Source organism: Mya arenaria, chromosome 10 (assembly GCF_026914265.1).
Source record: "Mya arenaria isolate MELC-2E11 chromosome 10, ASM2691426v1".
Taxonomy (NCBI): Eukaryota; Metazoa; Mollusca; class Bivalvia; order Myida; family Myidae; genus Mya; species Mya arenaria.
The window spans coordinates 74,272,362-74,298,535 of record NC_069131.1 but is presented as its reverse complement, the minus strand read 5'-3'; the positions used below and the strand labels follow the sequence as shown (position 1 = coordinate 74,298,535).

Below are 26,174 nucleotides of genomic sequence, written 5' to 3'. Positions count from 1 at the left end.
CTCAAAAAAGGAAAGTTGCTCCGATACTCGCCCTGTAAAACCTAGAAAACTCCCAAGTACATATTTATTCTTATTTGTAGTTTATGATTATTAAATCTTATCATTGCATTATGCACTAATCTAGTTGTTAAGATCAAAGTCAATGTATGAACCATTCGTTTTACTGTAGGAATTAATCAAACTTGTGACCAAAATTGCACACGAGTTTTATGCTGGGTCGCCATAATGAAACCCTGTAAAATGTTTAGACCAGGGTGTTTGTTTTTTCTAACTTCTTGTTATTTCCTGTTGTCGTTCACAAAAAAATATGGTAGCCTGCTTCAGTTTTATACATGAAGTCTAATGTACATAAAAGATATTCAATATCAATATTAATATCCATGTGTTTTGGTTTTCAGGACTGTTTCCCCTTCCAGGTCAATATACTGTACACATGAGTTGAGATAACACTTGAGGTGCACCAGGCTTCAACTTGAAGGTATGACCAGGACCAAATTTCATTCAAACATACCTATCCGCCAGTCAACAAAACTACATTTATGTGTATTAATTGTACCATCAGAAGGAAAGTGAATGTCGCTGTATCTGAAGCGAATAACCACCCAAGCTTCTTTGTTATGCACCAGTCACTTGTTACCACGGCTCTCCCAGGTCTGGGGATAGGGGGGGGGGAATCGGCCGTGTTTTTACCTTCCAGGTGGCCCCAATGTGCTGAGTGAATGCAGTGGTTTTGTTTTAGCACCGAAAATAGGGTTAGCGGGGAATGGGCCATGGCTTTGTGCAGGGAAATATCCGTTTTTTAATGGGAACTGTCCGCGTTTTGGGCCAAGCTTTTCCCGGACCTAGTTGGGGCGTAGCTACAATTGACTGGTAAAGGTTTAATCTAGAAACAATATCAGCGTATCCTGGTGCCAAAAATTTAGGACGATCATATTGGCGGAATTAGAATCCAATGCTATAAATCAATAGTCAGCATCAATAACAATTATTAACTTTAGAATTTGACTTTGACAAAATGGTTCATTTCGACCTAAGAATTCACTGACAGCAATATTACAATCTTAGATCTAGAAACTGGTTGAAAAGTGCCAGTTGTATCATGTTTATACAAGAATTTTGCGAGAAATTCAAACTTCTAAAGCATCGAACTTCCTTAATATATTAAAAGTCACTCCATTTTTTTTCAAATATCTAAATTTTAAATTGAGCTAATATTAAGATGTTTTTAACTTGTCCCTAAAACTCACCACCTATTGTTTAACAGGTATTAATATTATATCTATATTAAGTTTATAAGTTTGCCTATTAGATGTTGTTTAATTTGTTAAAACAATATTTAAACGGATACAGTAATGGTTATTTTAGAAATTGATATTTAGCTGGTACTGTGCTGCTGTAAATTATTAAGCATTTATTTAATATTTGATACCAATCACTCTTATTGGCTAAAACATATTTTGATAGCAGTAAGAATAAATCAACAGTCAGAACATTTATATAGTGAATCTTACCATAAATGGGCTAAATATTCAACTGGTGTTGAAGTGGTTGACAGCAGCATAGTATTGGAGATAAATCTCAGAACATGTATGCACCTTATCTGTATTAACCATGCCTGTATTATTTCAAATGTCTTTTAAGCCTTTACATGGTGTGTTTTTATGAGAATGAAATTAATAAATCCTCTCATATTTGATAAATCCTGTAATATTTAAACTATTGTTCTTTTGTTTGATTGTCACTAAAATCTGTTTCTTACAGGCACTGACCATGGCTTCAAAACAGGACAGTTCACGGTCAGAGTCCCCAGCAGAGATTGACTTCTCTGTAATACGGACGGCGATTCAAATGAACCGTTCAATGCTTGAACAAATCTTACATGGCGTTCATTATGGATCTGAGGAGACTCGCACTCTGCTACATGATGAGTGTGACTTCATACTGGAGTGTCGTGTTTGCCGTAATATGTTCCGCAGTCTTCCAAACTTTGTCGCCCACAAGCGAGTGTACTGTACAGACTCACATGAGGACAAGCGGCAGGGGGAATGGATGGCTGGTCGATCAAACATGGAGACGGTCATTGTACAGCCAGAGGATCCTGGGTATAAATATCTAGATACTATCATAGGCTGATTATCTTATGTCCTGTATGACGTTGAGTTTTGTATGTATATTGTGTCTGTTGATACACAGCGATTGTGATGGATCAATGCTTATACACCGAGGGCGTCCTATTGTAGTATTGAGTATGTTCCCACTTTATATATATTGTAAAAAAGTATATCAACTGCAGTGTGTAAAAGGCAGGACTCACACACAGCATATATATGCTGATACATAATTGATAAATGTAAGTAGAACAATATGGATCACTGTATTTCAATGGAATGGGGTGCGTTGTTAAATTAAGTGACAAATTCTAATAACGTCTTATTTTTAAATTAAATGATAATACTTAATTAAGTTATTGTACACAGATCAGAAAGTGTTTTAATTATCTAGGCCTCTCTGTGATTACCAGACATGTTCAAGTCATAGCTATTTGTCATTTATTATTATAGCACTCTATATTTTGGTAGTTGTTTTTTTGGAGTTGTGCTATGTTGAAATGCAAAACCTAGACCGACACCTTATTTATATTTCTCAAAGACTACAGTGATACAAAGTAAATCAGCATAAGTAAATATATGATCAAAGACACACTATTTCATTAGCACTTTAGAAGTTCAAGTATGTCAAAGAAATTGATTTTTGTGACTATTTTTGTCATCAAAAAGCAACTGCAAAAATTAACGTTTATTACATTTCAGGACCAGCCATACGAGATCTTCTCCCTCTGGTCAGCATGCGAGCAGCTCTGTCGTTGAGAGAGTGGTTGGTAACATGTTTGATGGCAAGTCTTCTGCTTACGAGATGTATACACGAGCAGCTGAAGATTTGGAAAGACAGCGAGTCACCAAAGTCACCAATACTGTGACCTTGACCTCTATTCCTACCAATCGCAATGCTGTAATGGTGGAAAATAGCCAGGGAGATAATGCTGAAGAGATTTTGAGGGCTTATAGAGAGAAAAAGCAGCGAGAGAGGACTAAACAGATGGAAATAATTAAGGCTCGTAGAGAAAAGAAATCAATTGTTAATCTTTGTGCTTCTCTTGCGAAACAGAAATGCAATGAGCCGGCAGCTGGTTTGCTAGTCAGACCCATATCAAAAGGGATATTGACTAGACCTCGAAAGTCATCTCCTAGAAAATCTGTTGAATACCTGACAGAGTCTGAAGTGAAGAAACTTGAAGACAAAAATAAAACAAAGTTGAAGCCAATATCCAACAGAAATGAAAACGGGGCAACTGAATTAGCCGCTACAAATGCAGATGATAAGCATTCTAATAAAAGCAAGACTGTAGAGAAGAGTCCTGAGAAGATGGAGACTGATCAAGACTCTGTAGAAAAAACAAATGACCAACAGTCAACACGACTTTTCTCTTATTCCACCGGTGTGAAAAAATGTGATAAATGCGATAGAGTGTTCTGGAAAGCTAAAACCTATTCTAGACATTATAGCTCATGTAAAAAAAGTATTGCCAAGAAGGATGATAAAGATAAACTATCAGGTGCTAGTTCACAGTCAAGCAGCTCAAGATCGAGTTCAGAAAACTCTGAAATTAGTAACAAAACACCCTCACCAAAGAAGAGCCCGAAGAAAGGAAGTGATGTCACAACTCCAACACCAGAATTGATCGTAGTAGGACCTAAAGGAAAGATCATAATGCGCAGTCGGAATACAGAATTGTTAAAACTTCAAGAGAAGCTCAGAGCTAAAGCAATCTGGACAAGTGATTCACAAGGTGACAAGACAGATACGGCTGTGGTAGAACAGGGGAATAGTAAAGACAAAGAACCACAAAAGGCATCAACTGAAAAAAATAAAAAACTCCTAGAAGGGCTTACAAAACCTTTAGTCAAAGAAGTACAAGACAAGGAAGCCTCACCTATCAAGAACAGTGAAAGACCTTCAAGATTAAGACAAGATGATGATGATAATGATGATGATGATGATGGTGATGAGAAAGTCTCTGACAATGAAGCTATGAAATATTTAGATACTAATGATGGAAATTGTGGTAGTAAGAATATCAATGAAATCAGAAAACTTAGGGAGAGATTAAGCAGAGAAGCAGGCTTAAAGGACGGAAAAGATATGCATAAGGATGAATCAGATCTAAAGACACCAATAATGGCAAGTACAGGTGTTCATAATGTAGGACTGAAGAGGCAGAGCCTTGAAATACTGGAACTTGAAACTAAGTTGACAAGAGAGGCTCTAGGTAAAGATACCAATGACAATAGTAAGAAATTTCTCAGAAGTGGTGAAAAACAGGAAAGGGCAAAATCTGTTGAAAAAGTAACAAATATTGGTCATAATGCAAGAAAGAGGAACATTAGCCAAAGTGAGTCTGGTTCAAATATTAGAACCACAGAAGTTGGTGTTAAGCGACATTTTAGGTCAATAAGCGCAGGAGAGAGAACTCCTGAAAAGCTTCTGATAGAATCTGAAGTTCTTGAAATGTCACCTGTGAGCCATAGAAGGTCTCTTCCCTCTTCCCCTACACCTTCCCTTCAGTCAAACTCTGGAGATGGCTATAACAGGAAGTTTAAGATGACTGTTAAAGAGATGGCTGAACTGGTTGAGTCAGCCAGTCTGACCAAGTTTGCTAAGGACAGGAAAAAGCGAGCTAAGAATTTCCTCACTAAGAAACAAAGTAAAGATGCATTATCTGTTTCAACTTTATCCAAACCAATGAGAAGAAAAGCAAAGCCAAGTGTAACTAAAACTGATAGGCCTGGCAGTGACTATGAAGCTGGACAATCTGAAGGTTCTGTTGATACAAGCTATAGTGAAAGTACTGAAGAAAGGTCCAAACAGCCAGCAAAACGCCTTTCCTTAGAACAGAAGAGGTTGCAAAACTCAGCAGGCTTTGTTGAAGAGAAGTATTACAAATCTGGTTCAGGAAAGCATGAAAGTCTGACAGAAAAACTTAATAGAGAGACTGAAGAGAGAAAAAGGCTCTCAAAGGAGCTAAAAAGGCTAGAAAATTCTGCTGGGTATGTTGATAAGAATGTTGAAGCAATGCAAGCACACAATTTTGATGCTTCACAACCTAGAGATTCAGAAGTTAAGTCAGAACTAGTAGGTGATAGTGGTAAAGCAAAGCAGATGGCTGACCATGGAAGCTCTTCAAGGGAATCCTCTCATGAGAGACCTAAATCAAAACTTTCCAGAGAAATGAAAAAGCTGGAAAACTCTGCTGGCTTTGTGGAGGACAATTTCTACATTTCCTCACGAGAATCCTCCAGGGACAGACAAAGTGACTACTCCATTGACAAAACAAACATGAACAAGGAACCTTTGCCAACTTCACGGGATGCATCGGTAGATCGACACAGAATTACTGACAGGTGTGTAGAAAGTCCAAAATATCCTAAGGAACTAAAGCTTCTTCAGAATTCCGAAGGTTTTGTAGACAAAAATGTGTATGCCTTTCCTGTTTATGGGGATGATCAAGGGGTAATTTCTAGTGACTGTGATGCAGATGGTGGTAGAAAGTCGAGGGAAAAGGTACGGTCAGTGTTTGTACCAAGCAAGGAGGGAAGATTTTCATGTGTTCGCAGTAGCTCTGGATCTTCCTGCGAATCAAGGGATCAAAAACAAGGAGAAAGTAGAAAGCTAGCGTCAGGTGTAAGAAGTTCAATTGACAAGCCTAAAATTGCCAGACCATTTATACAAAGTAACAAAGGAGACAGTCCTGTTAGAAACACGTTTGAAATAAAAAATAGTAAATCAGGGAAAATCATCTCAGAGAGTTCAATCATCTCAGAGAGTTCTGTAGATGATAAAAATAACTCTAAGGATGAAAAACATGCAGGGGAGACTGATGTGAAAGAAATAGAGATTGAAAATGAAATTAACGAACTCAGAGATAAAAATGAAGATAAGACACTAGAAAACAGACACAGGACAAGATTGTCAACAGGAAGTATCTTTTTTGACTCTGAACTGTTGAAATTAAGTCCGTCAAAATTAGAAAAGAGATCTGTATGGGAAGTGACAAAGAAAAGTAAGCAAGATAAACAGAAAAAGGAGGAGACATCGACAGTTTGTAAGAAGTTAAATCTGTCGCCTAGAAAGAAACCAGAAATGGTGAAATGTAAACAAGCACCAGCAAGTTTTGGATTTTATCCATTGTCTACTGGTTTAAAGCAGTGTCCAAAATGTCATGAAAGATTTTGGAAGAAAAAAAGTTATGACCGTCACATAAAAACCAAATGTTACACAGCAAAACAGGCTATGTCTGGAAAGAAAAGAACATTATCCCTATCACCTAAAGAGACTCTAGGTTCTGTTGATAGTCGAAAGGCAGGGAATAATTCTGAAAATGTGTCTAAAAAGAGAGCAAGGATTGATATAAGTATGGTAACTACTGCTGCAATAAATGAGAACAATGATTCAGTGAATGAAAATATGAAATCAGAGGGGAATGAAATGAAATCAAATATGACTGAAAATGCAAAAAAGAAATCAGATAAGACAATTCATTATGAGGAAAAGGAACCTTCATCACCAGACTCTCCAATATTTACAAGGGCAATAGAAAAGTCAGTTTCAGGTATTGAATTATCGCCAATATTTCAGAAAAAAGCAAACAAAACAACAGAAAGATTTCAGGGTACAGAAAGAGCTAAATCAGGGCCTGGTGAATCCACGGATGTCAAGGCTGATCTTGCTGGGGAGAAGTCGGTACGCATGGACGTGATGGTCGTAGAGGAAGAACCAAGACCTGGCCCATCATCACTCAGACATGTGGAGGACCTGGCCAGTATTGCTGGAACATTATCTCAATCTAGCGAAGGTTTGTTAGATAGAAAAAAAACCATAGTTAGTTTGTAAAATTAGCAAACAAATCACGTTAAATAGTTGCTTTCAAAGATTTCTAAGCTGTGTTAGGACCCTAATGTTAAAATTATAACTTGTAATATTTATCATTTTAAATCAGATTGAAACTTGACTGCAATGAACAATTAAATAATACCTGCACTCATATCTGACTGAGTACTGAGCTTTAGATTCTTTTTTATCTAGGAAACAAAAGAAAAATTGGATTTTTGATATGTGCAGCATAAGAAGGTTTAAAATATTCATGTTTAGGCCAATATGTAATTACGGTACTGACATTGAAATAAACAAAACACTAACTGTACATTGTAGATGATGATAGCGAGGTCGGTAGTGACTTTAGTGGATTTTCCGAGGATGATCTACGTGTAACAGAGGCGGAGCTAACCTCACATCTTGAGGCGCAGGGGCAGCGTGATGAGGGAGATAACTCTCACATAGGTAAGGAGTACGCAGTTAGTTCTTACGATGATGATGCAACATCGGTAGTGAGTTAGGAACATGTGTGTGAAATGGAGGTGGAGCTGAACTCTTTCTTACTTTTTGCTACACTTCTTTCATTTCAAGTATTTGAAATGTACGGAATGTATGCTTTTTGCAGAAAGTTTTGTGGTTAATATTTCAACTCTGTGATGATTTGTTGCTTGTAATACTTGTGACTTGGACATAGTTATCTACACCAATTTATTTTATTTTTCACATTCTTGGTAATAATTTGGTATCAGAGTAACGGGAAATGTATTTGCTTTAGAAAGAATACATCATTGATCACATTATCAACAAATATACGGTAATCAGACATAATACATCATTGATCACATTATCAACAAATATACGGTAATCAGACTGCACTGAAAAACCCATATGGTGTTACAATTTAACATACTGTTTTGACCGTGTAAAAATTGGAATATCTATGTTTTAAAGCAAAATTAACAAGTTTTTGAAATATTCATGACCCTTTCTTTTTGAAAAAAATAACTTTATTCTTTTAGGAACATCATGCCATAAAAATCAAAATGTTTTACTGTCTTGTTTTTTAAAAAAATAGAGTTTTAAATTCCCAACTAGCTATTTCAGCCACACCAGCAAGTAATGAAATCATCACACAGGCTAATATTTTTGTGTACAAATGTATTAAATTACATTTTAATGAAAATACAATATAAGCTTCTGTAAAAAATGTTGGCTTCACAAGAACATTCACAACAACCCCTATTTCATATCATGTCAGGAGGAAGTTGCAGCAACTGTATAAATTAAATAAATAATTTTGTATGCTCGGTATATTTTCACCTTTTCTCTACCTCAAGAGGTTGTCATTTGACCAACCCTAGAAAGAGTTGCACATCGACAAAAAAAACTTGTGTGAGTAACACTCACATTTTGCGCTATGATAAAGTTATTGCAGTGATGTCTTTTCATGAAAATATCATTTTTACTTTTTAGACATAATTGATGAAATAAAAATTGTCACAAAATGAATTTGCAGGGAAATTATTCCTTAAGATTAATGATATATCTGTTTATTCCTTTCTAGGGACATTCACATCCACTTTGTCTCATATTCAATACATTTCAAATTCCAGAAAATGTAATACTGTTAAATGTTTGGTACTGAAAAAAAATTAACTTGAGTATCATTTATTCACATTTATCGCCATTTTGTATGATATTCAGCCATATCAGTGTGTGTATACTGATAAATGACGTCATAAATGCTACGTCGGAAGGCAACATTTTGCTTAAAATGATGACGTAAATGAAAGAGAACTTTTCTATTACAGCACCATTTTAAATAAAACAAAGCGCAGTCTATGCCGCTTAAAGAGCCCCGCATTTATTTTATTACCGAAATTTGATAAGGTCATTTCATCAAACACTTCGACAAATCTGTTTTCAAAAATAATGTTTTGACAGTACTCCATCAGACGACCGTATTGTGAAAAGGTTTGTCGAAGTGTTTTAGGAAACTAAACCCTCAATCAAACTCTGGTAAAAGACCAAAGGCAGGGCTCCTTAAGCAGCGTAGACTGCGGTATGTTTCATTTAAAATGGTGAAGATATAGTGAAGTTATCTTAGTATTTTTTCAACTCAAAATATTGCCTTCCGACATAGCATTTATGACGCAATTTATCACGTGGTATACACACACTGCATATGGGTCTATGATCTTCTGGTAAATAAATCTTCTGTTCAGTTCTATGTATGGTATGGTATGGTGTGATACAGTACCGTACTGTATGGTGCGCAACAGTACAATATGGTATTGTATGGTATGGTATGGTATGGTACGGTACAGTACTGTAAGGTATGGTATGGTATGGTACGGTATGGTATGGTACTGTACAGTACAATTTTGTATGGTACAATATGGTATGGTATGATATGGTACGGTACGGTGTGGTACAGTCTGGTATTGTATGGTATGGTATGGTACTGTACAGTATGGTATGGTATTATTTGTTATGTTATGGTGTGTTATGTTATGTTTTACAGTTGACCTTGAGGGAGACTTGAGTGATCTTGGTGTCATTGACATATCCAGTGACCTTAATCATTCAGATGAGGAGACAGAGGTCAAAGTTAAACCTGCAGCCAATCAGAAGCCAGAAGAAAGGTCAGGTCGACCAGTCAGAAAGAGTGCTAAGGAGAGGTTTGCTATAATTGTGATTTATAATTGAAAAGAAAGTGATCTAGGATTTAATTAAATAGCTTTGATAGTCCCAAAAACTAGGTTGGCAATTATAACCAGCACTTGAAGATGTGAAAGCACACTTTCATTGTTCACAAATAATGCCCTTATATGAAACAGAAAGTATAAAAAATGAGCCGTCGCGTAGGATTTTGGGCCTGCAGACATGCATTCGCTTGTATTATTTAAGGTATTGGAATAAAATGACATTTCAGGAAGTAATACTGAAAAATTCATCATATCACTTATATTGCAAAAGATACGTGTTTACAAGTGTGACCATGTATAGTGCATTTTGAATACTACATTTGTCGTCACACACATGACGTTACTATGAAAGTATATTTTTAAAATGAAGTGCGAAATTAACTTCAATATAACACCTACCATTGCTTATAATTATGTCTGTCCTCCCATACATGGGGAGACACATTGTTTTTGCTCGATTTATCTGTCCGTCTGTCTGTCCATGACAATACATGTCTGCTTCATATAATGTATCTTGAACCGCTTGAAGGATTTTGAAGTAACTGGCCACAAATGTTCTCCATATTCAGACTGTATGCAGAGTGCATTTTACAGCCAGCTCACTTCAAGGTCAAATTCACACTTAGAGGTCAAAAGTCAAATGACTATAATTTGTGTCGCTCCATATCTCTTGAACATTGTGAAGTATTTTGAAATATTTCACCACAAATGTTCACCATATACAATGTGAAGAGTACATGTTACAATTAGCTAGGTTCAAGGTCACACTTTGAAGTCAAAGGTCATATGACTATAATATGACTATTTTCCGTGCCAGCTTTATGTCTTGAACCCCCTCAAGGATTTTTAAATAACTACCCACACATTTTCACCATGTTAAGACGATGTGCAGAGCTCATGTTTCAACCAGCTAGTTCAAAATCAAGGTCACATGTAGAAAGAAATCAAAGCTCATATGCAATTAATATGACTACAATTTGTGCCTGCCCCATATCTCTTGAACCCATGGATTTTGAAATTGCTCGCCACAAATGTTCACCATATTGAGGAGATGTGCAGAGCCTGTTACAAGCAGCTCAAGTCAAGGTCACACTTAGAGGTCGAAGGTCATATGACTGTATTTTCATGTCTGCACCATACCGCTTGAACCGTTAGAAGGATTTTGAAATAACTACCCCAAAATGTTCAGGAAGTTTTTTGGAGACAAATTGTAATTACCTGGTACACAAAACTTTCATCTTGATGTCATTTTAAGAGATTTTAAGAGAAAAAAAAGAAAAAGAGTTTGACCATGGGCACTGAAAACATGTAAAACACAATTATATTCCATTCACTTAATTAGTTAAAGTTTGTGTAGGTAATTTTTAGCTTTCTTTTGAAAAATGGTCTAGGTATTTTCATTAATCTGGATGGCGTTGTTAGTTGACTTGCTATGTGCAGCTTTTACCTTTAGTCATAACTTGAAAAAAATCTTAAAGATGTTCACATGAGAAACTGCACACAAGGCATGGCAGTTTGCATATGCATAGCAAGCCCCAATGGGCCATCATGCTGGCTTAAATAATTATTGAATAATGCCCATAGTCAGCTAAGAAATAACAGACATAATTTGACATCTACATCTTCTTTAAAAAATATAAATCAGCTGGGTTATGTCTAAGCTTATTTGATTCCCTCTTTAGTCATTTTCCTTGGTTACACCAGTATCAGTGTCCTGTTTGGTAGGCCAAGTGAATGTTCTCGTGGTTTGGCTGAACCAACAACCTCTAGTGTGAGAGGTGATACTTGTACCACTAAACCAATGTCACCCAGTTTGGCTCTTTTTTACCCAAAGATACATATTTATTAAGCCCCTGATGTTTCAGGTTTTCCCACTTCGAGGAGATCTGGGTGTACAAGAAAGCAGGTCAAAGTACTGAGCATGTGTACACGGGACAGCCCCCAGAGCCTGCACGAGCTGGTAATTCCCCTAGTTTCCGGCGGGAATATGTGCGCGACTCTGAAAACCCCACTCGCCTGGTGTGCCACAGTTTTGTTGAGATTGAGAAACTTGTGGATGAAACGAGCATGAAATGTAAACAGTGTGACTGTCCATGTACAAACTTGACAAATCTGCGGCGGCACATTATTTCACACCTTGGCTGGAAGAGGTACAAATGTAAACAGTGCTCCTTTACTTGTTATGATAAATCAAGAATCGCACGGCACACCGAAAATGTTCATGAGGAAGCCCTAACAGGGAGGAATTTTAATAAACTTGTAGTGGATTTGAAACTAGCCGGAAATAAAATCAGGTCAAGAAAGCGGACCAAGTCGTTAAGGAATACGAAAAAGCGTACAGAGAGTGGGACAGATATTTATCAGAAACCCAAACCAGTGTTGAATGTTAAAGGTTCAAGCTTCAAGTCACCAACTCAAAAGAAGACCCAAAAGTCTGTAGTATGTGCTAAGGAAAAGATTGATTCTGATGACAAGAAATCAACTATGGGTGTTGACACTGAATTGGTTTCTAGGGAAAGAAACACGGACCCTCTAACTAAAGCAAGAATGAATTTAACTAAAGCTTTAAAAGTAGACTGATGTTATTGTAAGTAATGTTTATTGTGCAATGTCTTACACATGTATACATGTGCTAAAGTGAAAAGATATGCAGTGTGTAATGGAAGTAGCCATGGAATTAAATATGTGTCTCGCCTTTTTCTAGGCCTTCACCAAGTCAGATATTCAGACTCATTCCCACAGCCAAATTTGTTAAAATCCAGCTGATTTCCCTGTAACCAATTTCTACAAGTTACTCTTGGAGTTTTCAGTCCAAATTCAAAGATTTAAGCAATAAAAATACCCAATTTTTAGGGTAATATAACTTCCTCAAATGCCTAGATAAATGCCTGCATGGTTTTGTTATCAGACAAACAGTGAAATAGTCCTGCATCATGTTGTACATTTTGTAAAAAACACATTAAAAAGTCAAGATTCAGAGACATTTCCTTCACATAAATCATTATTTAAGTATTCTTTTTATTTTTATCTTTTTTCATTTTGCTAACAGAATGAATGAAATTGCTTGTATGATTTCTTTATTATTTCCTTTTATTACATGAGGTTGACATCATTTTGCCGTACTGATTTAGGGTCAAACCTTGTATTGAACATATAAAAAACAAAATCAATTTTGACAACAAATGTGTCCCACAATAAAAAAGAATCTTGCTTTCTTTCGACTATGCCACATTATAGATGAAAAATACTTTTTCTGAACTTCTTTCATAAATGTATGTGTCATATGGCAACTCATGTACAATCTTATAAAAACAATATTATGCTACATGTATTGTGCTTTACCTTGCTGTGCTAGTAGTAGTAATTACCTAGGTTTTCAGTAGCAGTAAACATGCAACATTTAGTCATGTCGCTCCGTAATCTTCATTTAATTCCATGTATTAACCTGATTACAACATAATACAGTAGCTTTCAATGAATTATTTTGACTGTTTATGTATAGATTTTCATTAACGATGATTTTCATTAAGAATTGTTATATGACCCAACAAAATATTGCTGTGGTTCTGGCTACCTGGACCGACCCTATTGATAAGTAATGACTTTTTGTTTTTTTATCTATAACATTGTGTTGCTACCATTTGTACAAGATACAGTTGAGATGTATTGTGTTACTTTCTTGGCAACATTAATACCAGAACGTGCATTTATGTAAGGCCTAAAAAAAAAATTGTTTGGTTAGGGTTACATCCTTTTCAAAAATAGATAGGCTTTTTTTTTTTTTTTTTTTTTTTATAAGGCTTTATATAAGAATGTCATTTTCATCATTGGAGAATGGTGTTCAAGTTATCTTCTATATAAGCAATTAAGGTTTTAAACTACATATTGAAAAGCAAAAAAAAAAAAGAATTTTTTTTTTTTTTTAGTTTTACATTTTTTTTTTCAAACTGACTATAAAAGCGTTAGGGTCGGCGCCTATTCCGTAGGTAGGGTCGGGTAACCCGAACCAAATGTATTTTTTTTTAGGCCTAAGCAATATATCTATATCCATACTAACTTTGTGTAAAATATGATAATTTTCCAAAATGAAATGTTTTCGCTACCTTCTTATCCTATTTTTCGTCAGCCTGCAACAGAAAAGTATTCATTGAGCCTTCTTATAGAATATAGAAAAGGAACTATTGATTATATGCTGTCCAGTGGTTTATAGAGATTTATGAGTGAAATAAAATTGACAACTAACTGTTTCAAACAATGAAAGTATCAATTTGATAATTTTCACTGTTTTGAAATTTAAGCCAGCTCTTGGTTCCAAATCAAACTTGAGAGTGCATAGGGCTTGGACACCATTTCACCAACATCATGTCCGAAATGACATTGGGCATACAAATTGGCGCATTTTTTCTAAAAAAAGTGTAATTAAATAACTTGACTTCTAATTTAAGGCACATAATAAAAAGAGAAATTGTTTGTTTCAGTGTAAGATAGCAATATATTTCGCCTCATGAACACCAAAAGTGAATACTCAACTCATTGCTACTCCACTCATAAATAAATATTTTGTTGCTCACTCTGTGAAATATATTACCACCTTGCCCTGAAACAAACAATTATCAAGAAATGTGTACATGTATTGTCATATAACTTCCAGTGTCATTCACAGTGGCTTGATGACAAAGGCTCATTAAAGTCACAATAAATAATTTCAATTACTGGTAGCCAAAATTATATTTTATACATACTTGAACATACAATGTATTATATTGATGATATACATGTTCAAGTATGTATAAGATATAATTATGGCTAGTTGAAATTATTTTTTGTGACTTGAATGAGCCTTTGTCATCAAGACACTGTGGTGTCATTGTCATCTGTCTGCAACATTATCAACAAATAAATGTACAGTGCATACAAACTCAACATTACGTCCTTGAATGGCAACAATATGAGTTAAACTCAAGGGCCAAACTGCAAACTCAAGACTTCATTGTGAAATTGCGCTGATGGTAAAATTTTTGAAAGATTTTTACACATCTTTTCACGACTTTTGTCAAAATGAACAATAATAAAGATATTATGGAATATTTGATTATTTGCAATCCTCAGACTAAAGCATTAGTGAATATGGGCCCCATATCATATGCCAATTCTGTAGTGTTAGAAACTTTACCAGAAACAAGTTCTAGGCTGGTATTCATCGATCATCTTAGGGCTGCATTCTCTCAGACTGACTGTTTGACAACTAGTTTTATTTTTTGTCTTTTTAGTCAATATACATTACAACCTCTATTTACTTCCAAGATGTATATGATAGAAATTACATGTATTTACGTTGCATGGTATTTTCTATATTTTGTTTGCCTAGTCAGTTCCTTTGTTAGAGATTTACCCCCAACACGATGAAATACTAGAATATTGTTCTTGTTAATAAACCTTTTTCTTTAAAAATACAACATTTGAATTCTTATAACCATTTTAGGAATCAGTATCTGCTTCTATGTTTTTATGTTTGGTTATGCATAGACAGTCTGCTAAATGTATGTGTTTAACTTAAACTAGAGTTATGACCCTTCACTAAGTGAACATTTTCTTGCAAAATAAAATGTTGGTGGAATGTGTGAATTGAAAATGTTGAACTGGATTCATGTATGTGTAATAGATTGCACAAATTGCTATGTGCACCTGTCGGGATTCAAACCCACGACCTCTCACTCTGCAGGCGGACACTCTACAATGTCTCTATAGAAGCTAGCTCTATAGCAAGACAGTATACAAATGGAATATATTTACATTTTAAATAGTTACTAATTAATAACTATTAATAAAAGAATGGTTAAAGGGGTTATCGACAACATACAAGTGTATCGTGCTAATAGAGCGCAACATTGAAATAAACCTTGACGTCTATATACATCATGAACATCTAGTTTACCAGGTTTTCACATAGTGAAACCTGGTTATTTGAATGACGAACCTCGTTGTTCGGGCGGGCGGCCGGGCAGTGTCAAACTCACCTATGAAACTGAATAATTTCAGTAAACTTTGACATATCTTGACCAAACATGGTCTGTAGGAAGAGTTTATGGATACCTCTCATAGGATTGCGTTTGGGGTCCCTGGGTCAAGGTCAAGGTCACTGTTTCCAAAAAAGAAACACGGTTGAAACTGAATAACTTAAGTCAGGGTCCACATATCTTAACCAAACTTGGTCTATAGAAAGAGTTTATGGATACTTTTCATGGGATTGCGTTTGGGGACTAGTGTCAAGGTCACTGTTACTAAAAATAGAAAAACGAATGAAACTGAATAACTTTAGTTAGGGTTGACATTTCTTGACCCAACTTGGTACAAAGGAAGAATTTACGAAAACCTTTCATGGGATTGGGTTTGGGGTCCATAGGGTCAAGATCAAGGTCACTGTTACTAAAAATAGAAAAACAGTTGAAACTGTATAACTTTAGCCAGGGTCCACATATCTTGACCAAACTTGGTATAAAGGAAGAGTTTATGGAGACCTTTCATGAGATTGCGTTTGGGGTCCCTAGGATCAAGGTCACTGTTACTAGAAATAAAAGAATTGTTTAAACTGAATAACTTTAGTCAGAGGTCACATATATACCAAACTTGGTATAAAGGAACAGTTTATGGATATATTTCATGTGATTGTGTTTGGGGTCCCTATGGTCAAGGTCACTGTAAATAGAAAAACAGACACAGTCTGAAGTTCTTCTGTCAATCATTTTCTTGTTTTCTTTTTACAATCGCCTAAACAAATGTAAATATATACATGGTACTTCATTTTGAAGAAGACGGTTTCCAAAGGTTGGTCAGATGGAGGATCCTCAGGTTGGTACATGTTTTACCAGTGATTGGTTGGCTTTAACAAGTAGTTACATTAGTGACCAAAACACGTGAAGAACTGCTAGTACATGTACGTAACCTATTGGTCAGGTATGTCAGATCAGAGGTCAAGGTCACGTCAAAAAGTGGTTTGTTAACTTGTATGTACAGAAACTTGGAACTGTTTGACTTCTGATGTTATACTTGGCTTCGCTCTGGTATATAATGTATCTAGGTATTTCGTTGCCTATCTTTTACATATTCTATTAAAAAAAATCCTAAACATTCAATGGTTATGTTCCATCATGTTGTGATCAAATGCCAGTTTGAACCTTTTGTTCTAGAACTTAAACAAAACATTTTGAAATAAGGTATTGAACAGAGAAAACTGAATCGATTTTGCTGTTCATTTATATTTCTAAAATTTTCCATTATGAACTGATCAGTATTTGAGAGATGAATGTTTTATTCATTTAACAAAAAAATGATGCGCGACTAATGAATGGAATGACAATGTTAGTTATATTAAATTCACCTATAATGAATGGAATATTCCCGTTAAATTTATCATTGTCTTTGTTCTTGGGACAATACACCCAATCAAATGTTTGTTCGTACATTGAAAACGCATGTATGTCCTAATACCCTGCTCACGTCATAGGACTTGGTCAGATTCATGTTCAAGTAGAAAGGGGACATTAACACAACTTGAAATTTCGCCCAGTTATTTATCTGCAGTGAGGCTTTTTATGTAATTTATTTTCAGGTCCTTCGGAATCACTGAATATGGATTAATAATTACTTTATATAAAATATGAAGCCATGATACGTGTAGTTTTGAACTCCGTATTGCTGCCTATAACAAATTCAATCAAACCCCAAATCTTGTCCCCGTACCTCTTGCTGGTTCCTGTGCTTGATCAGACGGATAATCTTTCAGAATGTATGTAAGTACAGCCTTTAACACATGAAGCTGTTACATATGAACATTGGGGCCGTGGACGTTTAGTTTTACGTTCCGGTAATCACACATGTGTTTCGTTATAAGACACATTTCGATTTATTTTTGCCGAATGTGGGCATATAGAAATCGCACCGTTCGCCAGTCTGTCCCGGGTTTCCGTGTCAGAGCTGTAACTTTGTCATGCAGGGAGTGAGTTTAAAATTACTCGGCACATGAGTTCATTACACAAAGACGACGTGTCGCGTGCAAGAATCACATCCCTACCTCAGAGGTCAAGGTTGCAATTTATCATTATGGAATGCTGCATATATGCATACAAAGTATAGTTGCTCGTGTCAGGGCTATAACTTTGTCATGCACAGAGGGATTCTATAGTAAATTGGCAAATGTGTTCGTTAGTACATAAAGGCGATGTGTCGCTTGCAAGACCCACGATCTTACTTCAAAGTTCAAGGTCACAATTGGCGGTTAATCATTATGGAATGTAGTACATGAAGTCGACCCACTTTCCTCGGTAACTCCAAGGTCTTCAATCGTAAACGCGGCTGTCTAACTAGGACACACTCTGTTTTCCTCGCTAAAATCCGCCGAGTTGCCGCGGAGGAATTTAAAAAAAAAAAGACGTACAGAAAGGCGATGTGTCGCGTGGAAGATCCGCCGTTCTACTTCAAGGTCACAAATACAGTTTAATCATTACGGAATCATTCAGCAGTGTTGCATATATGCACATACATGTAGTATGATTGATCGTGTTACTTCGTCTTGCACAGGGTAATTTGAAATAACTTGGCACATGTGTTTAGTACATAAAGACAACGTGTCGAATGCAAGGCCATAGACACTAACGGCCGAACCACTAACTTCATCACTCGCCCAAACTTCCGTCCAGCCTGTAACAGGCAGTGACACGTAGTTGGGTAAGGACAGGGCCGCTGTCTACAACTTCCAATGTTATCACACTAAATAATAAGTAGCATTTCTTCAAATATGCTTCGATAATAAAACCGATCCAGAAAGTGCATATCGAGGGGTGAAAGCGAAAAGGTTCTATCTGCTTCTTTATTTAATGTCACTTAGAACCTTTTCGCTTTCACCCCTCGATATGTAAACAGTTAGTTATTTCATTAGTAAACAGGTAAGTATTAATTTAGTATGTACAAATGTAGTTTACACATTAGAATACGGAAATTTTATGTTTTTGTTAGATCATTCGGCTGATTAATCAGCCCTCGTTTCTTTCTAACTTTAATGCAATGATATTCATCCTTGCTGAATTGGCTTTTTATTTAATAAAAACATTCTCCAGAGTTATAACCCGTTGGAGAGCAAAATGGAATACACCACTTTGTTCCATCGTTTATTGTTATCTTCTAAAACTGGACAAATGGGGATGAATTTAAATCCGCCTTAAAAGTATTTTAGACAAACCTGTGTTATATGCGAATTTCTGAAATAAAACATGTTAAAAGAGGCTCTATTTACACATAATCGTATTTATTGACGCATTTAATTTTTAATAGTTAGTTATTGTTGAAGTTGATATGTTTAGTCTAGTTCCGTTCGAGGAATCCATGTAGTCGAATGGCGTCGATTTCAACCCAATTGTAGGAGGCGGCTATTTCTATGCGGATTCTGTCTGAGAAACAGTTTGTGTTCTGAAAGTAAGAATCATAAGTATAACGAATGGCATATATTTGAGTTTAAGAACACATTTTATAAGACAATTAATCGAAACCGACAGTATTTCAGTCATTGTTCATTTGAAAGGTTATTTATGACAGAGTTACTGTCCGTTTACTTAGTCATTATTCGTTTGAAAGCTTACTTAAAACTGAGTTACTGCCCGTCTACTTACTAATGGTGGGCTGAAAATTCTTGCATATTCGACATAACCTGTCGCAGTGCCACTCCATAATGTGACGTATCCTCCATTTTCGAAACATTTCACTGCAGTAACACGCCCTCCATACCACGTCTCATAGATGTCCACTCCCGTTATTTCAACTGCTAGAGCGAATGAGACCTGTATAAAGGATGACGCTTCCTGATTTTTACGCTATATGAAAATGTGTAAGAGAGAACTCGAAAGCTATATAGTAAATAAAACGTGAGGAAGAAACCCCCTTCCTGAGTGCATGGCTGGTATTCAGTTGCTTAAAATGCGATGATGACATTTTCAAATTATTGGGTGTATCATTTTCTCATTTCTCAATGCTCTCAATGACCATTGAAAAGTTAAGAGAATAACATCAGAAAAACGAATACAGCAGAAGAAGAATATGAAAACTAAAATGAAAACTACAGAGACAGACCCAGTCTTCAAAATATATCAATGACCTTATTTAGGCCTAACCACTTCCAACGAAGGACACACAGTGCCAAAAGACATCGCACATAGGTTACATAGGCTTCATAATATGGTAATCCTTTCATTTAGGGGTTTCCGCCAGAAAACAGGAATACACTTGGGGGTTACAGCCATTTAAATGTCAGTGGAAAAATATGCGTTAACTGTGGTTATCGCCTTTAAACGGTCAGTGAAAACTAAGCGTACTAACCTTTAAACGTTTAGAGAAAACATGAGCTCACTGAAGTCACCGTCTTTGAACGTTCATTGAAAACTGGAGCTCACTGGGGTTACCGTCTTTAAACGTTCAGTGAAAACAGGAGCTCACTGAAGTCACCGTCTTTAAACGTTCAGTGAAAACAGGAGCTCACTGAAGTCACCGTCTTTAAACGTTCAGTGAAAACAGGAGCTAACTGGGGTTACCGTCTTTTATCATTCATTGAAAACTGGAGCTCACTGGGGTTACCGTCTTTAAACGTTCAGTAAAAACAGGAGCTCACTGGGGTTACTGTCTTTAAACGTTCATTGAAAACAGGAGCTCACTTGGTATACCGCCTTTAAACGATCAGTGAAAACAGGAGCTTAATGGGATTACCGTCTTTATACGTTCTTGAAAACAGGAGCTAACTGGGGTTGTTACCGTCTTTTATCATTCATTGAAAATAGGAGCTCACTGGGTTTACCGTCTTTAAACGTTCAGTGAAAACAGGAACTCACTGTGGTTACTGTCTTTAAATGTTCATTGAAAACAGGGGCTCACTGAAGTCACCGTCTTTAAACGTTCATTGAAAACTGGAGCTCACTGTGGTTACTGTCTTTAAACGTTCATTGAAAACAGGAGCTCACTGGGGTTACCGTCTTTAAACGTTCAGTGAAAACAGGAGCTCACTTGGGTGATTGTCTTCAAAAGTTCATTGAAAACAGGAGCTCACTGAAGTCACCGTCTTTAAACGCTCATTGAAAACAGGAGCTCATTGGGGTTACCGTCTTTAAACGTTCAGTGAAAACAGGAGCTCACTTGAGGCTACCGCCTTTAAACGATCAATGAAAACAGGAGCTCACTGGGGTTACTGTCTTTAAACGATCAATGAAAACAGGAGCTCACTGGGGTTACCGTCTTTAAACGTTCAGTAAAACAGGAGCTCACTTGGGGCTACCGCCTTTAAACGATCAATGAAAACAGGAGCTCACTGGGGTAACCGTCTTTAAACGTTCAGTGAAAACAAAAACAGGAGCTCACTGTGGTTACTGTCTTTAAATGTTCATTGAAAACAGGGGCTCACTGAAGTGACCGTCTTTAAACGATCATTGAAAACTGGAGCTCACTGGGGTTACTGTCTTCAAACGTTCATTGAAAACAGGAGCTAACTGGGGTTACCGTCTTTAAACGTTCAGTGAAAACTGGAGCTCACTTGGGTGACTGTCTTCAAAAGTTCATTGAAAACAGGAGCTCACTGAAGTCACCGTCTTTAAACGCTCAGTAAAAAACAGGAGCTCACTGGGGTTACCGTCTTTAAACGTTCAGTGAAAACAGGAGCTCACTTGAGGCTACCGCCTTTAAACGATCAATGAAAACAGGAGCTCACTGGGGTTACTGTCTTTAAACGCTCATTGAAAACAGGAGCTCACTGGGGTTACCTTCTTTAAACGTTCAGTGAAAACAGGAGCTCACTGAAGTCATCGTCTTTAACGCTCAGTGAAAACAGGAGCTCACTGGGGTTACTGTCTTTAAACGATCAATGAAAACAGGAGCTCACTGGGGTTACCTTCTTTAAACGCTCATTGAAAACAGGAGCTCACTGAGGTTACCTTCTTTAAACGCTCATTGAAAACAGGAGCTCACTGAGGTTACCTTCTTTAAACGCTCATTGAAAACAGGAGCTCGCTGGGGTTACCGTCTTTAAACATTCAGTGAAAACAGGAGCTCACTTGAGGCTACCGCCTTTAAACGATCAATGAAAACAGGAGCTCACTGGGGTTACTGTCTTTAAACGATCAATGAAAACAGGAGCTCACTGGGGTTACCTTCTTTAAACGCTCATTGAAAACAGGAGCTCACTGAGGTTACCTTCTTTAAACGTTCAGTGAAAATAGGAGCTCACTGGGGTTACCGTCTTTAAACGTTCAGTGAAAACAGGAGCTCACTGTGGTTACTGTCTTTAAATGTTCATTGAAAACAGGGGCTCACTGAAGTCACCGTCTTTAAACGTTCATTGAAAACTGGAGCTCACTGGGGTTACTGTCTTTAAACGTTCACTGAAAACATGAGCTAACTGGGGTTACCGTCTTTAAACGTTCAGTGAAAACTGGAGCTCACTTGGGTGACTGTCTACAAAAGTTCATTGAAAACAGGAGCTCACTGAAGTCACCGTCTTTAAACGCTCATTGAAAACAGGAGCTTACTGGGGTTACCGTCTTTAAACGTTCAGTGAAAACAGGAGCTCACTTGAGGCTACCGCCTTTAAACGATCAATGAAAACAGGAGCTCACTGGGGTTACCTTCTTTAAACGCTCATTGAAAACAGGAGCTCACTGGGGTTACCGTCTTTAAACGTTCAGTGAAAATAGGAGCTCACTGGGATTACCGTCTTTAAGCATTCAGTGAAAACAGGAGCTCACTGAAGTTACCGTCTGTAAACGTTCATTGAAAACTGGAGCTCACTGGGATTACTGACTTTAAACGATCAGTGAAAACTACGGGTTGTAACCTTCAAGTGGTCAGTTAAAACAGGGGTTTAATGGGGTTAAAGGAGTATTTAATCTCATATTTATTCCAACGTTTTCCAACATTACGACATATCCTTTAAATGTAATTCGAAAAAGGGCAAACACACACTATCAAACCTTTAGATGGGCTATTATAAATAATGCGAACAAAATGTATAAATTCATAGTAAAATAATTATACTTCTAAGAATTCCAATCTATTCGTTACTGATGGGCACCAGGCAAGCCCGCTATCTCCATACCCATTTGGAAATGCATCTGGTTCCCCACGCAATTGAATGGCACCCCACCTGAAAGGTATCAGGTTTACATAATTATTGAGGAGTGACATGCAATTGCTTGCTGTGCCTTGGTCTTCCTGCGAATGTCAGATCATAACAACAATAATATATCAATGGTATCACAAAAATTTCTTAAACGTGGTCTGAATATGAATACTGAGAAGAAAAACATCAAATAAATTGTATCGTACTTAGACGTTTGTGTGTATTCGGACGAAAAGTCGTAAACTTCATTCGCCCACTGAGTAACGTTTTCACCTTAAAATGAACAAACAGCATCTTTATAGGATACTATCAATTGGATTGTAATTATCTTGAAGCATTAGCACTAATATTTCATCAGGGTAGACTATAATCATAATCGTGCAATTCTTATTTAATGCAAAATGGTATAATTTAATATTAACTTTTCCAAGTTCCGATTCGTATGAAATTTTGCATTCTAAGTACGTTAGAATTGCATTTGAAGTACGTTTTAAATGCAGAATCTGAACGAACTCTCAGACAATAACCACGATTTTTTGCGTTACATGTGAATATAATATATATTATTAATTGTTCACATTCCCGCGAAAGGACGATAAACGACGATTGACCGGACGTAAGTCACATTATCTAATGCTCTGCATAAGTCTTATAAAAACGCATAAAAAATATCGCTCAAATACACGTTATACCTCGCTCGTCCTCAATCATCATTACTGAACACGTCTGATCTGACACGACAACGATATCCCTTTTTCCATGCATGCTCAAGTAACACGTTCTGGACGATTTATGGTACCCCGCTGTCCTGCAATTCCCTGCCCGATTCTGGTGAATACACACATCCACACATCGTATTCTAGACACGCCCTCCAAAACTGACGTTACCTTAGTAACCTTGGCCCCTTTAATTGTCTGTACTGTCTTACCTTCCAACACTATGGCTGCTTTCGTCGCGGCATATATAAATAAAAAACTATATATTGAAAATATTTTCATAATTGATAAAACATTGTCAGATTGATAGTGGAAATAATATGTACTCATAAATATGTTTAACTACTGTTCGTTTGGAAAGCTACATCAGAAACTCCATTTAAGCACTAAAACTATGAGAATCATAACAGATATGTTCTCATATACAATTTTGCTGAAGTGCGTATAGCTGCTGTTATTCGACTGTCTCGGTTTTAATTTTACCCGAAACACTCCGAATAAAGACTTTTTGTTTAGGCAACATCAAATTATGTTTAGTTTTTCAATTACCGGTATGTCTAACCAAAACACACTGTGACCGACGTTTATATTAAGGTTGGATAAGAAACGATAAAGTTATTAAGCTTGAAATTGATCAAATGTGGCCATAACCCAGAGTACTGAAGTGAAATCGGACTGTTGACCGAACATGGTCGAGCTATAATCCCAATTAACATTGCGGACAAGTTCTGCAAGGACTGGATAAGAAATACCTGAGCCAGAGAGCGGTCATGAAAGTATGTAACAACGGACGACGACCTTTGGGGTCTACACCGATCTACGATCGTAACCAGAAGACCTCGGTCATTGTCCAACAGATTTGTCTATCCCGAAGCTTGCTGGAGATGACCGAGTTATTTTGATCGCTCAACAACTTATATATGAGCAAAATAGAATGTTGGACCTTCAAAGAAAAGGACAGCAATTACTCTTACTAAAACTGACCATAACGATAATTTTCCAAGTCATATTTTAAAGTTTATATTTAAGCCTATAATTTTGTAAATGGTTTCCATATTTTTCTTGGATTGTGCAAGAAAACGTTTTATTCATTCAAAGTTAAATTTGAAGTAAAGTTAATTTGAAAATTGAACCGTACTAGTCTAAGAAACTCAAAATCAAGTTTTCTCGGCCTTGACAGGAATGAATTATAAATGCTTTTATTTTAAAAGCTATCAATCAATTTCGTGTGTTGTGTGTTAATTAAATATTCCGTTTTGATCATTTGATTACAAAAACTTATTTTTAATAAATAACTTAGTATCCATTTTCCCATCTAGCTGTACCATTTAGTCAACTATTGATTGGAAATTTCGTATCGTGAACAAAAGCATTGCAAACAGTATGCTTGTTTATTGCGGTGAAATGCATTAAAGTAATCCAAAACACGAACACAATTCAGTTCAGGTACATGTCTATATGATAAACTTACATGGCATGGCGGCAGATACATGATCAAATGTGTGTGGGGGGGGGGGGGGGGGCGTGCGTGTGTGCGTGCGTGTGTGTGTGCGTGTACGTGCGTGCGTGCGTGCGTGTGTGTGAAGCGTTAAACAAACGAGCAAACACAACATGAATTTTACGAAGTCATACTTTAAACGATAATATTCCTTGTTTTTAAATTGAAGCTATTCAAACTTTATTTGCGATATGTACTTTGTTCAAAGGCATATAATAGATGTATACCATCACAAATATATCATAAATAAGGGTGTTACAGTATGGCTAGTTGGTTTACTTGAATTGCTTCTGAGAATACAACGGTCGTAGCCTAAATTAGCTTAATATAGTATTCTAGTTTATTTAATATGTGTTCATTTATTTTCTTATAAATAGCTACTTGTGAAATTAAGTACTATATTTTCTAATTCATTAATTCATAAGCAGTCATTTGCAGGCAGATAGATAGATAGATAGAAGAAGAGATTGAACATGGCATTACATAATACATATACATAGACATATTTATAAGTGTGATCGAATATGTACATACATGGAGCATAGTTGTATGACTTAATTACATGTGATTTATAAGACAATGATAATTTAATTCCAATGTCTATAAATAAATATATTTACATGTATGTACAAGTACTTATGATTAAACAATACATATATAGATTAAAGGAAAATAATTGCGATAGTTAATTCGTGTTGCCATTATTACTACATATGGCATAACTCAAGTGCAAATTATGATTTTGTAAATTTATAATTATTTTTAATGCCAATAGCCTTATGCCTAATTCAGCCGAAAGCGAAAATGATTAGACAGTGATATGGAAATAATAATATGATTTGTGATAAAAAATAAAATAAAAATGATTATTATTATTTATTTATTTTTAATTTTTTTCACAAAGAAAATGTGCCAATTTCATGTTCTCTTTATATTGAGACGAAAGCGAAAGAAATTAAAATGTTTTGCTCACACATATATTATAATAATTTATGATAAATTATGTTGATGAGTAAGAATTCTGACAATCAGGCGCAAAGTTGACACAGTTGATTGCTGCGTGAATGTAATGTCCTAAATCTGTTTTAGGAACACAAACGGTTTAACAAGTAAATGCGAATATCTTGTAATGACCTTATACAGAGATACCCGTAATTCGTCGGTACTATTCACA

At 36.3% G+C, this 26,174-nt stretch overlaps 2 protein-coding genes across 2 annotated transcripts; one reads left to right on the top strand and one right to left on the bottom strand.

The window, feature by feature from the left end:
• The first annotated feature begins 2 nt into the window (after positions 1-2).
• LOC128205831 (uncharacterized) lies at positions 3-15,241 on the top strand. Its single transcript, XM_052907834.1, has 7 exons — positions 3-56; positions 399-478; positions 1,762-2,102; positions 2,811-6,910; positions 7,267-7,395; positions 9,455-9,611; positions 11,504-15,241. Exons 3-7 carry the CDS (start codon positions 1,771-1,773, stop codon positions 12,216-12,218), a joined length of 5,433 nt encoding a protein of 1,810 aa, XP_052763794.1. The 5' UTR covers positions 3-56; positions 399-478; positions 1,762-1,770; the 3' UTR covers positions 12,219-15,241.
• A 3,612-nt stretch (positions 15,242-18,853) lies between these two features.
• LOC128205173 (uncharacterized) lies at positions 18,854-23,939 on the bottom strand. Its single transcript, XM_052906634.1, has 5 exons — positions 23,478-23,939; positions 22,992-23,058; positions 22,701-22,809; positions 19,301-19,468; positions 18,854-19,100 (listed from the first exon to the last, which is right to left on the bottom strand). Exons 1-5 carry the CDS (start codon positions 23,830-23,832, stop codon positions 18,996-18,998), a joined length of 804 nt encoding a protein of 267 aa, XP_052762594.1. The 5' UTR covers positions 23,833-23,939; the 3' UTR covers positions 18,854-18,995.
• Positions 23,940-26,174: the final 2,235 nt, after the last annotated feature.

Bases quoted from the DNA above. Each gene is read 5' to 3' on its own strand.
- LOC128205831 (XM_052907834.1), top strand. From the start codon at position 1,771: ATGGCTTCAAAACAGGACAGTTCACGGTCAGAGTCCCCAGCAGAGATT. The intron at 2,103-2,810 runs GTATAAATATCT...ATTACATTTCAG, and splicing joins GTACAGCCAGAGGATCCTGG to GACCAGCCATACGAGATCTT. The intron at 7,396-9,454 runs GTAAGGAGTACG...TATGTTTTACAG, and splicing joins GGGAGATAACTCTCACATAG to TTGACCTTGAGGGAGACTTG.
- LOC128205173 (XM_052906634.1), bottom strand. From the start codon at position 23,832: ATGAGTACATATTATTTCCACTATCAATCTGACAATGTTTTATCAATT. The intron at 23,059-23,477 runs GTATAACGTGTA...GTTCATTTTAAG, and splicing joins GATGATTGAGGACGAGCGAG to GTGAAAACGTTACTCAGTGG. The intron at 19,469-22,700 runs GTATAATTATTT...TCCTTTATACAG, and splicing joins ATAGATTGGAATTCTTAGAA to GTCTCATTCGCTCTAGCAGT.